Source organism: Onthophagus taurus, chromosome 3 (genome assembly GCF_036711975.1).
Source record: "Onthophagus taurus isolate NC chromosome 3, IU_Otau_3.0, whole genome shotgun sequence".
In the NCBI taxonomy this organism is placed as follows: domain Eukaryota; kingdom Metazoa; phylum Arthropoda; class Insecta; order Coleoptera; family Scarabaeidae; genus Onthophagus; species Onthophagus taurus.
Window position 1 is genome coordinate 25,352,499 of NC_091968.1, and position 15,673 is coordinate 25,368,171.

The following is a 15,673-nucleotide window of genomic DNA, read 5'->3' on the forward strand; positions in this document are numbered from 1 at the left end:
GTTTTAAAAATTCGTATAAAATCCATTTCTTGGAATGTTAGTATGAAAATTTCCCAAAGTGTTAATAAAAGTGTACTCTTTCCAATAAACCAACCCGTTTTGAAAAATAACATTTAGTTTTTGAGAAAACAATATTTGAAGTTTTGATCAAATTTTCGATGTTCCAATTTTTATCGATAATTTTCAAAATTCGTTATAAAATTAATTTCTTGAAGGATCCTTGCGAAAATATCACCAATTATGAATTAAAGTATTCTGTTTTTAATGCAAAAAGCTGTTTTGAAAAATCACTTTCAGTTCTTGAGAAATAAATTTTTGAAGTAATCGACAATTTTTTCGAATTTTGCAATTGTCGCCGATTAATTTTTAAAAATTCGTATAAAATCGATTTCTTGGAATATGAGTATGAAAATTTCTCAAAATATTAATAAAAGTGTCAGCAAGGCGAAATACTGAGTATATGGGTTGTTATGAACAAAAACTGGAAATAGAACAAGCAAAATAAAGTCTAATCCTCTTCAGTTTTCTGATCTAGTTCATATTATTAAGAATTTGGCTTCTACATCATGGAAACCATTATAGATGGCTTCGCTAATGCCTGACTAACTATTTCTGCAATACCAAGGGCCCTGAGAATGCTCCTTTATAATTTATCTTGGTACCGTTGTACTACTTCTAAATTGCTCTTAATCCCATAGCTGGCCCATACAGCTATACAGGGTATTTCTGTAAGTCATGGCATAATTTTAATCACAAATATTAGTGTAAAAATGATGTCGATACCTGTAAAATTTTTTTTGTCTAAACACAAAAATGGCTAAGGTGGGCCTTCAAAGTCCTACTAACGCAGCGGCTAGACGATATTGCAAAAAATCTCCCAAGTGCAGATAACCTGATAAAAAACATTTTTAAAAGTATGTAAAAACGGGAATCAGAGAAGGAAACATTTTGGATTTTGTTGCTGATCCTAGTACTGCTAGTACTGTTGACATAAAAAGATATTTCGGAATATTCAAAAGTACGACATGACCAGCAATTGTATCCATACCACTTGTCAACAGTGCAAGAATTAAATATTGCTGATCATCTGTTGCGAGTACACTTTTGCTATATTATGATGGAAAAATGTAACATTACACTGTTTGAAAAATTTTCATTCTAAGACAAATCTTTGTAAGACAAATCATATTGAAAATATTTAAGGAAGTTACTTAACTTTGAAGGCCCATATCTTAGCAATTTTTATTGTTGGTGACTATAACAATAATTTCATGCAAAGTATTTCAATACAAACTGAATTTGAAGAGTTATGTGCTTTTTTTGGGTATCGTGTGCTAATCAGAGAGGCTTCCAGCGTTACATTTAACACAAATCATGTATAGATAACATAATAACTAACACACAGGGCGATACTCAGCATGTTAGAACAACTAACCTAGATTGAGCATCGATTCGGAGAATATCTTCAATCACATCAAAGGCAAAGATTAATATCTAGAGAAAATATTTCTGTCCTTGAAGGGTTGCCGTCCGATTTTAACAAATTGGTGGGAAAATGTTGCTAAAGGGCCAACCAAATGGTGGTCAAAGGAATTACACCAAATGAAACATACTTTTGAAGCACTAGGGGTTATTAATCAGGTTAAGAAAGATCAACTATCACGTACACAAGATACTGTTGGGAAAGTTAAGCTACTATGGCATAAGAGGCGTTACTAATAAAGTGAGTAATAAATGAATAAAGTGAAACAATGACTCATATGAGTGTTCCTCAGGGTTCAGTGCTTGGTCCTTTGCTATACATTATATACACCAACGATTTACCAATAAACGCACAGGCAGCAACTATATTACAATATGTTGGTGACACATCATTTTTAAATTACAATATTACAGAAGAATATCTACACAGAAAAACTTTGAACAGAAATTTGGTTTAATAACAATAAAGTAATGTTAAATAGAGAGAAAACTTTTTTTGTACGCAACTTGAAGGGGAACGAGAAACCGTAAAATTTCTGGAAATTGTATTAGATAATACCCGTACTTTTCAAAACCATGTCCAGTAATAGATTAAGTTCAATAATTTACACTATCAGGGTATTAAATAGAACAGCAATGTATGAAGCGGCTCGCCAAGCTTATTATTCACTATTTCACAAAGCTAAATTGCTAAAAATCGCTAAATTGTATTATTGTACACTATTATATGGATGTACAGAATGTGACGAGCCGTATATTTCTTGTATGAATTAATTAGGCAATGTTATTATTTTTTTTAGCTTTGTCAAATTAAATCAAGGTGTCCAATCGATTAATATCATTTTGACACACACCAACAAGCTTTTCCAATTTCCTATTATTTTTGAAACACTCTCAAAAAGCATCAAAATTAATTTTTAAAATCCTCCTTAATTAATTTCTCCTCCTTGTGATGTTTCTAAACAACTAGAACCGTTTTGATTCACACCAATTAGCTTTTGCCGTATTCTACCTCTTTGAATTTTCTGGATAATATCCCCATTAATATTATTAACTTTTTTTTGGCTTTCTCTAATAAAGTATAGGTGTTACTAATCATTTAATGCTATTTTGACACATACCAATAAGCTTTTTCTATTCCTTGACACTTTCTTCAGCACAAAATAAAGCCTAATTATACTTTGTAGTAACACATTAATGTAATATTAAAAAAAAATGTAATTTATTAAAGCTTGATGATTATGAAATGATTTGAAATCTTCACAGCATAAAATGAATTGCTACTAAATAGAAATTAGATCGCTATAATTTATTGTCCATTTGAAAATTTATAGCCTCGACAATAACCGTGCCAGCCTACAGGCGTAGAAATGAAACTGCCGGAAGGTCAATTATGCTCAATAAAGCGTGAAATGAACCGGTTTAATGCATTTTGGATGTAATATCATGGAAATAGTAATACTCTAAAAACGTTATTAGTGGAAAATATACTTTTATTAATACTATCACATCTCTCTTAATTCACTAAATTACAATAAATTATCTTATTTACAATTCTCTTGGTCATAAAAGTTAATTAAAAAAAATACATTTATAAATTCAAATTAATGTTTAATTTATCATCTTCAATATGGGTAACGTCGATATCATCATCTTCTTGGCACGACGTCGATTTTTTCGACGAACAAGTTCTCAGGCAGCAACATTTTTGTTGTTGGCTTTTTGAATTCGGCAAATCTTCCTTTTTGTATTTAACCCGTCGATTTTGAAACCAAATTTTCACTTGCTTCTCGCTCAATTGCAAACACGTCGCTATTTCGATTCTTCTTAATCTCGACAAATACATATTCGCAGAAAATTCTCGTTCTAATTCTAATAGTTGCGTACTGGTAAAAGCTGTTCTTATTCGTTTACTTGATTCCTTCTCATCGCTGCTTTTTGGTGTAGGTGGTGGTGTTGGACTTGATTCTCTACTCGTTGATGGTGAATTTTTTAATGTTGGTGATGTAGATAAACTAATCCTTTTCGAAGCTGGTGAGATATCCTCGTAATTTGGTCGTTTTACTCCTAATATGTTTTGTAACCCATTTTGTAGTCCATTTTGTAATCCATTTTGTAATAAAGGTAATGAAGCTATTGGTCTTATTGGATTATTTGGTAAAAATCCGATTTGTTGGTGTTGATGTTGTCTTTGTTGTTGTTGTGCCAAACTTAATGAAAATAAATAACTGCTGATGTAACTTTGTGGGTATAACATAGGTCTTGTTTCTTGTAAATAACGTTCTTTGGGGTTGTGATTATTAATGAGGGAATCAACCAGGAAAGATCGGGACATGTTTCTTTAAAATTCACTTAAACACACGCAACTTTAAGGTACTCAACGCTGACTGCGAATGATTCTATGATGGTTGGTGTGTTTATATTCCAAAAGGGGCCCCCTACCCTAAGAAGGGACACGAGGGTTGGGTTGGTTAGGGTTTTTAGGGCGGAGTTATCGGGGGTATTGTTAAAACGGAAGAAATTGAGGAGGGGTTTTTGAACAGATATGTTTAAAATTTGCACTCGAGTTGTTCTTAATGGCCCCCATTTCGATGATTATGCACACGAAGAATAGAATACAAAAAAAAAACATATTTTGATTTGATTCTGTTTATTCGCACCACCGCAATCGTGGCATGGTTTCTTTGTATAACGGTTTTATTTATATTTTTATTTCTTTTTCCTTTCACTTTTTATTATTAAGTGTTTTAATTTAATTATTAATTTAGTTATTAAAAAAGAAATGACATTTTTGACAGATAACAATTACGTTGGTGCTTATAAATAAAGAAATACGAAAAATTAATGTAAAATTTATCGCATTTTTAACGTAATTATTAATTGTTATTACCAAAATGATATTTTAATTAATTAAATTAATTAATTATAAAAATATTCAAAGATAACCAACGTGAAGTTAGCCCTTACATCCAACTACATTGACATTAATGCATAAAACGTAAACATAACTTAACCTCAAAAAAAAAACTTAGTTCATCTCGTTTATCTGATCGCTTTGTAATTTTAAGGTAAGTCTTTTATATTACCTTTTAAATAATCCTTTTTAAATGTTCTCTTGGACTCTTAAATCTTCATTCAATTGGACTCCATTGAATCGCTTTTTTCGGGATTCTTCCTGAACCCAATCTTTGAACGTCATTGAACGTAGCCGTTGAGAGGTTTTTTTTTTCTTTATGTTATTATGAAGTGTTTTAATTAAATTATTGCTAAAAAACGGTTTAATTAAAACGATTTAAAAATGACAGAATCATTTTTGACAGATAACAATTACATTGGTGTTTATAAATAAAGAAATATGAAAAATTAATGTAAAATTTATCACATTTTGAAGGTAATTATTAATTTTTATTATCAAAATGATATTTTATTTAATTAAATTCATTAATTACACAAATACTCAAAGATAACCACCGTGAAGTTAGCCCTTACATCCAACTACTTAGTATATTAACGAAGATCGCGTATGTTTTTGTATTGAAATAAATGAATCGCGTATAAAACGTAAACATAACTTAACCTCAAATGTAAAAAAGCGTTTAGTTTATCTTCTTGCTGTGTAATTTTAAGGTAAGTCTTTTAATTTAATCTTTATTATCGTTTAAATAATCGTTTTCGTAAAAATGTTTACTCCAATTTTCGTGGAAATCCTTTTTTTTAGGAAAATGAAAAAAAGTTAACCTCAAAATTTTTATTTTACCTATCGATTCACTTTTATATACAGGGTGAGTCAGAAAGAATGGGAAATCCGAATACTAGAGACACTACACACCAAAATATGATGATTTAATCCAACATTTCTTATACAAATGTCGGTGGTTTTCGAAGTACAGGTAGATACATAGTACTTATTTGTTAAAATAAGCCATAACTATTTTGTCAGTTGAGTTATGGTGAATTAGACCGTGTTATGCATCACTTGACTCTCTAAAAATATAAGACTTCTCAGAATAGACACTATTTTTATCACAGAACATTGATGACAGCCATCACAAGAGCAAAATCCGCTTATACAGGTGTTTCTGTAAGTTGTGGCATAAATTTAATCACAAATACTAGAGTCAATTTTTTTCGTGTAAAAATTTTTAAAAATTATCTATAGTTTGATTTAGTACTTTTCAACTAGTTTTTATTTTAGTTAGTTTCGGCGCTTGGCCATCTTCAGAGACTCTACAAATAGATTAACATCCCCCATCCTATCCATTTTACAAACAAGTTTCTTAATATTTCCTTCTTCTTTGTTAAAAAAGATCGCATATCAAAGTCGAAATCAGATTATTAGTTACTAATTTATTAAGGAAGGATTAAGGAAAGTTTGGAGAATTAATCTTAATTTAATTAATGAAAGAAACTAGAATTCTGTTTGTCGAAGGTTAAATCAAATCGACGTTTTGAGGATATGTACGACTCAACGCAATTTAAAAGGTGCATACTACATGACGCTGGACGAGGTAAAACCAGAAAGGCGGTGTAAAAGCAAACGGTTCATAACTAAAGTTATGTTTATGGCTGCTGGCCCCTGCAGGCTATGACCACGCTATGATAATGCTAAAAACAGTATTTCAACGGCAAAATACGACTCTGGCCTTTTGTTTATAAAGAACCTGCAAAAAGAAACAGCAAGAACCGGGTAAGAAGTGACCAAAAACATAACGCAACAGAAAGCAGAAAGATGATTATCGATAACGTTGTGCCAGCCATTAGATCCAAGTTGATTGATTTCAAATTTATGATAATGGACCAAGATAACATAATTCATAAGCAATACCACCATAGTTATCTCAATTTCTTATGCACAAGCCAGGAAATCCCACAATATCAAAATTGACAATCATTTACATTAAATACTATTATGACAAAAAAACTAAAGGTGATAGAGAAAAACCTTTCTTATAAAAATTGATGATAATGAGTCAAGATAACATAATCCAGAGTCAATACCACCATAGATATCACCATTTCTTAGGCTCAAGCCGGAAATTATCAAAATTGACAATCATCTGCGTTAAATTCTGTTATAACTAGAAAATTAAAGGTGATAGAGAAAAACGTTTCTCATAAAAATTAATGATAATGAATCAAGATAACATAATCCATAGTTAATGACACCATAGATATCACCATTTTTTAGGTTCAAGCCAAGAATTATCAAAATTGACAATCATCTGCGTTAAATTCTGTTATAAGTAGAAAATTAAAGGTGATAGGGAAAAACGTTTCCCATAAAAATTAATGATAATGAATCAAGATAATATAATCTATAGTCTATGCTACCATAGATATCACCATTTCTTAGGTTCAAGCCAGGAATTCTCAAAATATCAAAATTGACAATCATCTGCGTTAAATTCTGTTATAAGTAGAAAATTAAAGGTGATAGAGAAAAACGTTTCCCATAAAAATTAATGATAATGAATCAAGATAACATAAGCTATAGCCAATGCGACCATAGATATCACTATTTCTTAGGTTCAAGCCAGGATTTCTCAAAATATCAAAATTGAAAATCATCTGGGTTAAATTCTGTTAAAAGTAGAAAATTAAAGGTGATAGAGAAAAATGTTTCCCATAAAAATTAATGATAATGAATCAAGATAACATAATCCAGAGTCAATACCACCATATAGTTCATTCTTTTTCTATAATACCTGTCAAATTGTTGTAAAGTTGGCAAAATTAACAGGGAGTTTTGTTTTATCATGTTTTGAAATAGATATGTCACACTGACGTTTGAGCTTTCGTTATTCAAAAAGAAAAGGTGCATAAAAAACGCTTTTACAATAAATATGTACTTCGTTAAAATCGTATTTATCTAAAAATTTATTAGTATTTTAACCTCAACTATTTAGTTATTGAAAATGTTACTAAAAATCAGGAAAACAACATACATTTTATAAGGGTCCTAGATAATACCAACAGAAACCCTAAAAAATTTACATAGACAAGTATTATAGAAAAAAAACGAACTATAGATATCACCATTTCTTGGGCTCAAGCCAGGAATTATCAAAATTGACAATCACCTGCGTTAAATTCTGTTATAACTAGAAAATTAAAGGTGATAGAGGAAAACGTTTCCCATAAAAATTAATGATAATGAGTCAAGATAACATAATCCATAGTTAATGCCATCATAGATGTCACCATTTCTTAGGTTGAAGCCAAGAATTATCAAAATTGACAATCATCTGCGTTAAATTCTGTTATAAGTAGAAAATTAAAGGTGATAGAGAAAAACGTTTCCCATAAAAATTAATGATAACGAATCAAGATAACATAATCCATAGTTAATGCCACCATAGATATCACCATTTCTTACGTTCAACCCAAGAATTCTCAAAATATCAAAATTGACAATCATCTGCGTTAAATTCTGTTATAAGTAGAAAATTAAAGGTGACAGGGAAAAACGTTTCCCATAAAAATTAATGATAATGAATCAAGATAATATAATCCATAGTCATTGCCACTATAGATATCACCATTTCTTAGGCTCAAGCCAGGAATTATCAAAATTGACAATCATCTGCGTTAAATTCTGTTATAAGTGAAAAATTAAAGGTGATAGAGAAAAACGTTTCCCATATAAATTAATGATAATGAATCAAGATAACATAATCTATAGTCTATGCTATCATAGATATCATCATTTCTTAGGTTCAAGCCAGGAATTCTCAAAATATCAAAATTGACAATCATCTGTGATAAATTCTGTTATAAGTAGAAAATTAAAGGTGATGGAGAAAAACGTTTCCCATAAAAATTAATGATAACGAATCAAGATAACATAATCTATAGTCTATGCTATCATAGATATCATCATTTCTTAGGTTCAAGCCAGGAATTCTCAAAATATCAAAATTGACAATCATCTGTGATAAATTCTGTTATAAGTAGAAAATTAAAGGTGATGGAGAAAAACGTTTCCCATAAAAATTAATGATAACGAATCAAGATAACATAATCTATAGTCTATGCTATCATAGATATCATCATTTCTTAGGTTCAAGCCAGGAATTCTCAAAATATCAAAATTGACAATCATCTGCGTTAAATTCTGTTATAAGTAGAAAATTAAAGGTGATAGAGAAAAACGTTTCCCATACAAATTAATGATAATGAATCAAGATAACATAATCTATAGTCAATGCCACCATAGATATCACCATTTCTTATGTTCAGGCCCAGAATTCTCAAAATATCAAAATTAAGAATCATCTGGGTTAAATTCTGTTAAAAGTAGAAAATTAAAGGTGATAGAGAAAAACGTTTCCCATAAAAATTAATGATAATGAGTCAAGATAACATAATCCATAGTTAATGCCATCATAGATATCACCATTTCTTAGGTTGAAGCCAAGAATTATCAAAATTGACAATCATCTGCGTTAAATTCTGTTATAAGTAGAAAATTAAAGGTGATAGTTAAAAACGTTTCCCATAAAAATTAATGATAATGAGTAATGAGTCAAGATAACATAACCCATAGTTAATGCCACCATAGATATCATCATTTCTTAGGTTCCAGTCAGGAATTCTCAAAATATCAAAATTGACAATCATCTGTGTTAAATTCTGTTATAAGTAGAAAATTAAAGGTGATAGAGAAAAACGTTTCCCATAAAAATTAATGATAATAAGTCAAGATAACGTAATCCATAGTTAATGCCACCATAGATATCACCATTTCTTAGGTTGAAGCCAAGAATTATCAAAATTGACAATCATCTGCGTTAAATTCTGTTATAAGTAGAAAATTAAAGGTGATAGTTAAAAACGTTTCCCATAAAAATTAATGATAATGAGTAATGAGTCAAGATAACATAATCCATAGTTAATGCCACCATAGATATCATCATTTCTTAGGTTCCAGTCAGGAATTCTCAAAATATCAAAATTGACAATCATCTGCGTTAAATTCTGTTATAAGTAGAAAATTAAAGGTGATAGGGAAAAACGTTTCCCATAAAAATTAATGATAATGAATCAAGATAACATAATCCATAGTCAATGCCACCATAGATATCACCATTTCTTAGGTTCAAGTCAGGAATTCTCAAAAACATTAAAATCGTCAGCAAACATTGCCAAAAACTATGAATGAATTAATAGATTGTATTAAAAGTACCTTCGACGCATTAACTAAAGAAAAGTTAGACAACGTATTCTCGACACTACAAAAGTACATGGAGTCAACCTTGATGGCCTCAGCAGACAAGAATTATAAAATTGAATAAATTTGAATCTGATCATGCTACAGAAAAATTTTTCGAACGAAAGTTGTAGCAAATTGTATTTTTAACAAAATTGCTCTCAGACGCATAGACGAGAAAAATATGAAAATTCATGAATAAAGAAAAGCTTCGCCATGAAGGGCGTTTATATTAATCCAGCTGAATTGTTTTTAAATGTGTAAAATTTTCATTAATCTATGTTTAAATGAATTTACAAATTGAATTACTAATTTTACAAACGCAATAAAGCAGTTTCGAAAGTTTTGTATACCATAAATTGAGACAATTTGTAAAGAGAAATGTATACCATAATTTGGAACAGAGGGAGTAACATCTAGAAAACGACACTGGTCCGAAATTGTAGGTTCATCTATTTTTTCTATAGTAGAATTTCTTGGTGTATCTAAGTCGGTTCTTAGACTATTAAAATTATGCGTAATATGTTTTAATAGTTTAGCAAACCTTTTATTATCTTTATATATTGACAATTAATAATAACAACATTCACTTGTTTTATATTATATATAACTACTCATAAAACATTAATGCACTCTTGATTGGGATTGCTTATGATAAAATATAATTTCAACACTCCCCATCAAGGCCAATCATAGTTAGAAACTTTTCTAATTTTAGTTTTGGTAACGGCTTTGTTAGCACGTCGGCAATTGATAACGTTATCTTCCAAAGCTTTTCTTATGAAATGATATTTTATATCTATGTGTTTAGTCCTACTATGATATACGTTGTTTTTTGCGAACTTTTGACAACTTTGATTATCATTGTAAAGGACGATTGGTTTTTTTGAATTGAATTTTAATTCCGATAAGAATTAAATTAATTCCCTGAAGTTCTATAAGTTAGTTCCAAATTTATTGTTCCTTTTAAATATCTTAAAGCTCTTTTTGTGGCAATCCAATGACTCTCGTTGTAATTTGTGTTAAATTGACTTAAGAAGTTAACGCTAAATGTAATATCTGGTCTTGTACTAATTGATGCATACATTAAACTTCCGATCAGATTTTGATATGGATACTTTTTCATTAATTCTTCGTTTTTTAATTTAGGTTTTTGTAATTTTGCATTTGGGTCCATTGGTGTACTTGACTGGTTTTGAGTTTTCCATACGCTGTAGAATATCTTTTATACACTTCTTTTGTGAAATTTTGATCGTTGTCTCTCTGGAAAATTATATAACATGATTATTGTAAGTAGATCTTCGTTAATTTCTAAATTCATTTCTTTTAGTTTGTCTACAGTATCAAATTCATTTTTGATAACGTCAATTTTTTTAATAGAAATGCCTTTTTAGCAGGTCCGCTTGATTGATGTATTGTTTCTAGTTTCTTCCATACTTCATACGATGTTAAACAATGTTTTATTTGTTTTAATTCTGTAGGGTCCATAGACAGTATTAAGTCTGATCGTGCTTTACTGTCCTTTATTTCCCATTCTCTAATTTTTTTGATTGATTCATCATTTTCCGCTATTAAAGTTGTTTTTTTTAATGTTCCATTTCCATACTCCCATGCGTCATTTTTAATTAATATTGCTTCCACTTACAACTTCCATGTTTCCCAATTATTCTTTTTAAGAGGATCAATTTTAAAACTTGTAGGCATTTTTTTTAATTTATTTTAGTTTGTCTTCTTGTAAAGGTTTGTTTTTATTACTGTTCTATATCTGGGCCCATAACCTATTAAAATTATGCGTGATATGTTTTAACCAAGGACAGTAGAATCTAACAGGACTGCTACATTCATTGTTGTGACAACCTGCCCGCTAACTACGTCATACCATTTGCCACGCCCAGCTCTATGCGTTTGCTGTGTATTTTTTGAGGTTATATCGTAGACATATTCATATTATTTTTGAAGTTTTATTTTTTTAGACGTCTATCATGTAACCTCTAAATCTCTAAAAACACAGCAAACGCATAGTAGTCAATGACAGTTAACAGGGCGTGGCAAATAGTGTGACGTAGAATGCGGGCAACCAACCCATAGTGGGCTATAAAAATACAATGCATGTAGCAGTCCTGTTAGATTCTACTGTCCTTGGTTTTAACAGTTTAATAAACCTTTTATTATCTTTATATATTGACAATTAATAATAACAACATTCACTTGTTTTATATTATACAGGGTGTCTCACGTAACTGGTTCGTTAGAACTTTTTCATGTTCCACTATTCGTAAAGGTTTGAAATTTTGGTAGCGTGGGTTATTCATTCGGAACTTTCGATCTAAAATATTTTCAAGATGGCCGCCACTTCCGGTCTACCGGAAGTAGACCATAACTTCGCTATTTTAAATGGAGTGCTATAGTTTTTATTGCACAAGTTAATTGTACGTAAAAAAGTAGGTTGACTTTGATAAAAGTTATTGGTACCTAGCCTTTTTTGTTTTTGAGTTATTTTGGTTTTAAACTTTTTTTGATAAGTTTCAACATGCTCTTTAAAACTCCATATCTCAGCTAAAGTTCATTCAAAAAAGATCTACTTCAGATGTTGTCAAATAGATTGCCATTTGTTGTATCGGAGTATCTTATACAGGGTGGTCAAAAATTGAATTACAGTTTCTCCATATTCAATGACGAGAAAGTCGAAAATTTTAAATGGAACGCCCCATATTTTTTTAGGCTATCAGGAAGAGAATTTAATTCTCTACAAATTACCTATACATATTCCCATGCCTATTTATTGTAGTTTGCCTCATATTGCGACATTTATTAAAACATGCACGAAATGCAGGTTTTTTTATTAGAAAGCTATGGAATGTTGACAGTTTTTGGTCCATGTTTGTATTATTGTTGCCATTAGTTACATTTGACGACGGGTGGAAGTTATTGAACATCATGGTAAATTATTCCAACGCCGATATTTGAAATTTATTTTGTATTGATGGCGAATGCAATAAACTTTTGGACAAGACGTGTCGAACACTTAATGAGAGATGCCTAACAAACCTAACGCCCATCACGAGAAAAATTTCAAAAAATTGATAAAGAATTTATTAGTTCTGGATATATCGAGACCAAAAGAAATCGCATATTTCCGGTCACCAGTGATGAAGAAAACGAAATAAATATTTTAACGTATTTAATTGCATTTCCAAATTCAATTTAATAACAAATTTATATTTTTATTCAAAACTAATTTTTGTCATTAACTTTTTGTTTTAATAGCTTCATTTATTTGATCTTCTGTTTGTTATTTTTGGTAAATAAAAGCTAGTAAACTAAAAGATTATCAATCGTAGTTAATAGTACAAATAATAATAGAAATAAATTAAACAAAAACTGTCAAAATGTTATGGCCTTCTAATAAAAATACAAACGGTTTCCTGCATTTTCTGCATTGACCACCCTGTATAAGATACTCCGATACAACAAATGGCAATCTATTTGACAACATCTGAAGAGTAATCGTTCCAAAGTAAATCTTTTTTGAATGAACTTTGGCTGAGATATGGAATTTTAAAGAGCATATTGAAATTTATCAAAAAAAGTTTAAAACCAAAATAACTCAAAAACAAAAAACGCTATGTACTAATAACTTTTATGAAAGTCAACATATTTTTTTACGTACAATTAAAAGGTGCAATAAAAATTATAGCATTCCATTTAAAATAACGAAGTTATGGTCTACTTCCGGTAGACCGGAAGTGGCAGCCATCTTGAAAATATTTTAGATCGAAAGTTCCGCCTGAACAACCCATACTACCAAAATTTCAAAACTGTACAAATACTGGAACCTAAAAAAGTTCTAACGAACCAGTTACGTGAGACACCTGTATATAACTACTCATAAAACATTAATGCACTCTTGATTGGGATTGCTTTATGATAAAATATAACATTTCAACATAGACGTATGATACAAATCGGACTTGAAATCCTATAACGTGATTGTCGCTTAGCTTTATCCTTTGAATTTAAATTGTCCAAGTCTACTGGTTTCCAAGTTATCTACTTTTAATTATTTCAAAACTATCTGTGTTATATTGAGTAAGTTTGTTTGTTTCTGAGTCTTCCTTTTCATACTTTTTACATACTCCATTTATAATTACGTTTATTTAAAATTAACCGGGAATAGCAAACAAGGAATCTTTAAAAACCGTTATTTGCTTTTAAAATATTAATCCCTTCATAACATATTTAGAAAAAGCTTGTCGGGGTCGGTTATTCCGAACATATTACCAAGAGACGTAGAAATATCGGGGTTTCGTTTAAGCTTTTGAGTAAACACGCAACGAACAGGAAGCAAGACTTTAACAATGTAACCAATATTTGTTGGGCGAAAGATGGGCCGGTTTTTTCCTATTGACTGGTTGTTATTGCCTTAGGGGGTCATAAACGTGATATATACGTTTGTAAATATTAAAACAGCCACGTTTATTACTCGGGGATGAATCCAACATACGTTAAAATCTTTCAATGTTTGCATAAAGATATAATCAATCTCTGTTATTATCATATATTATATAAACGTAAAATGATTTTGCTCAAAATATTGTATATTCACGCCTAATTTTATAAAAAATTTTTTTTTTGGTTGAAGGGTGGTTCTTTTTAAAACCCTCTCCGTTAATGGGGTACATGAGCCAATGAGGGGTTGTCCACAGAAAATAGGAGGGTCATAGAAAAGCTACTAAATAACTAACCCCCTTTTATGTTTTTGGTTTTCTTTTACAATCTTTTTTTATTTGATTGAACAGAAGGGGTTTTAATTCATTCAACGTTGAATTATAACAATAACCACTCCATTCATTTAAATAAATCGAATACATTATATGATATTACCGTGTTAAAAGGGTTTTGTGATTATTATACCACCACAAAAGTTAAAAAGGGATTCGAATCAAAACGAAACCCATCCCTTTTATTCTCACAAAAATACTTCTCTATTTATACATTTTTATCTGATTTTATTTTATTTTTATTCTCGTATAAAATGAAATCAATAGGAACGGTACATTTTTGTCCGTTTTCTAGATATCATCTCGGAATTCGCGAAAATGAATAAAAAGAAAGTTATCCAAGTCTGCGTTAAATTTGGATCGAACCCTTTTTTAACATTTCTTTTTCTGTTATGAAAGAGTTCAATCGGATAGAAAACTGAGAGTCGTGTTTGATGTTTACCGAAAATCAAGGTGAATGGAAGCGAAATAAAAAAGGATCGTTTTTTGTCTTTTTTATTTCTTTATTTCCACAAACGTATACAGTATGGATTTAACAAAGAAAAACAAAAATAAATAAATAAAATCAATAAAATATATATTAATATTAATTTTTTTTAATATAATAATCATTACAGGTGATGTATGTATAGATATATCGGAATCAACCTCGATACAATATATATATATCACAGCATTTAAAAAATATAAAGTGTATATACAGGGTGTTTTATAATTTTTTTTTATTGTTAAAAAAAATCACCCTTTTTGTTTGTTTTTTTTGTGGATTTTCTTTTTGATTGTACAGATTACAAAAAAATCTACGCGAACAACTATGCAGATATTTTTATTTTTATTCGATGTGACGAATACGGCTGACGAAAATTTTGGTAAACGCAAATGTGATTTTTTTTGTTAATGTTAAAATACCAAATTTGTCTCAATTAAAATTTGTTAATTATAAATTCATTCTATCAACTCTTGCATCTGTAAACATGGTCCCTGACTTTTCTCAACATTCCTCATCAATAATAATCTCTAACTCTATTAACAGCATTCTGTACTTTATCATAAACTTTTTATCTATCAAAATTATCCTTAATATCACTAAAATTATTTTCAATATTGTCTCGAATGTTTTAATATCCTTCTTGGCTTTATAATATACAGGGTGTTTCGGTGACTCGTGGAACAAATGTAACCACATGTACTAGAGTGAAAA

General features: G+C 29.9%; 1 protein-coding gene and 1 long non-coding RNA gene across 4 annotated transcripts in view; one reads left to right on the forward strand and one right to left on the reverse strand.

Annotated features, from left to right (window-relative positions):
* Positions 1-2,994: 2,994 nt before the first annotated feature.
* On the reverse strand, positions 2,995-4,237 carry LOC111418587 (GS homeobox 1-like). Its single transcript, XM_023051124.2, has one exon. The coding sequence runs from the start codon at positions 3,815-3,817 to the stop codon at positions 3,074-3,076; it is 744 nt and encodes a 247-aa protein (XP_022906892.2). The 5' UTR covers positions 3,818-4,237; the 3' UTR covers positions 2,995-3,073.
* A 248-nt stretch (positions 4,238-4,485) lies between these two features.
* LOC111418586 (uncharacterized) overlaps positions 4,486-15,673 on the forward strand; it is a 40,863-nt gene continuing 29,675 nt past the window's right edge. The window contains exons 1-2 of one of the 3 annotated variants that reach the window (XR_011640156.1): positions 4,999-5,109; positions 5,201-5,372. This is a non-coding gene — a long non-coding RNA (uncharacterized lncRNA). Of the gene's footprint in view, positions 4,551-4,998; positions 5,110-5,200; positions 5,373-15,673 lie in introns of those variants that run through there. The other 2 variants (XR_011640155.1, XR_011640154.1) reach the window with 2 other exon arrangements.

What these genes read in the sequence shown, in the direction of transcription:
- LOC111418587 (XM_023051124.2), bottom strand. Translation starts at nt 3,817, where the DNA reads ATGTCCCGATCTTTCCTGGTTGATTCCCTCATTAATAATCACAACCCC.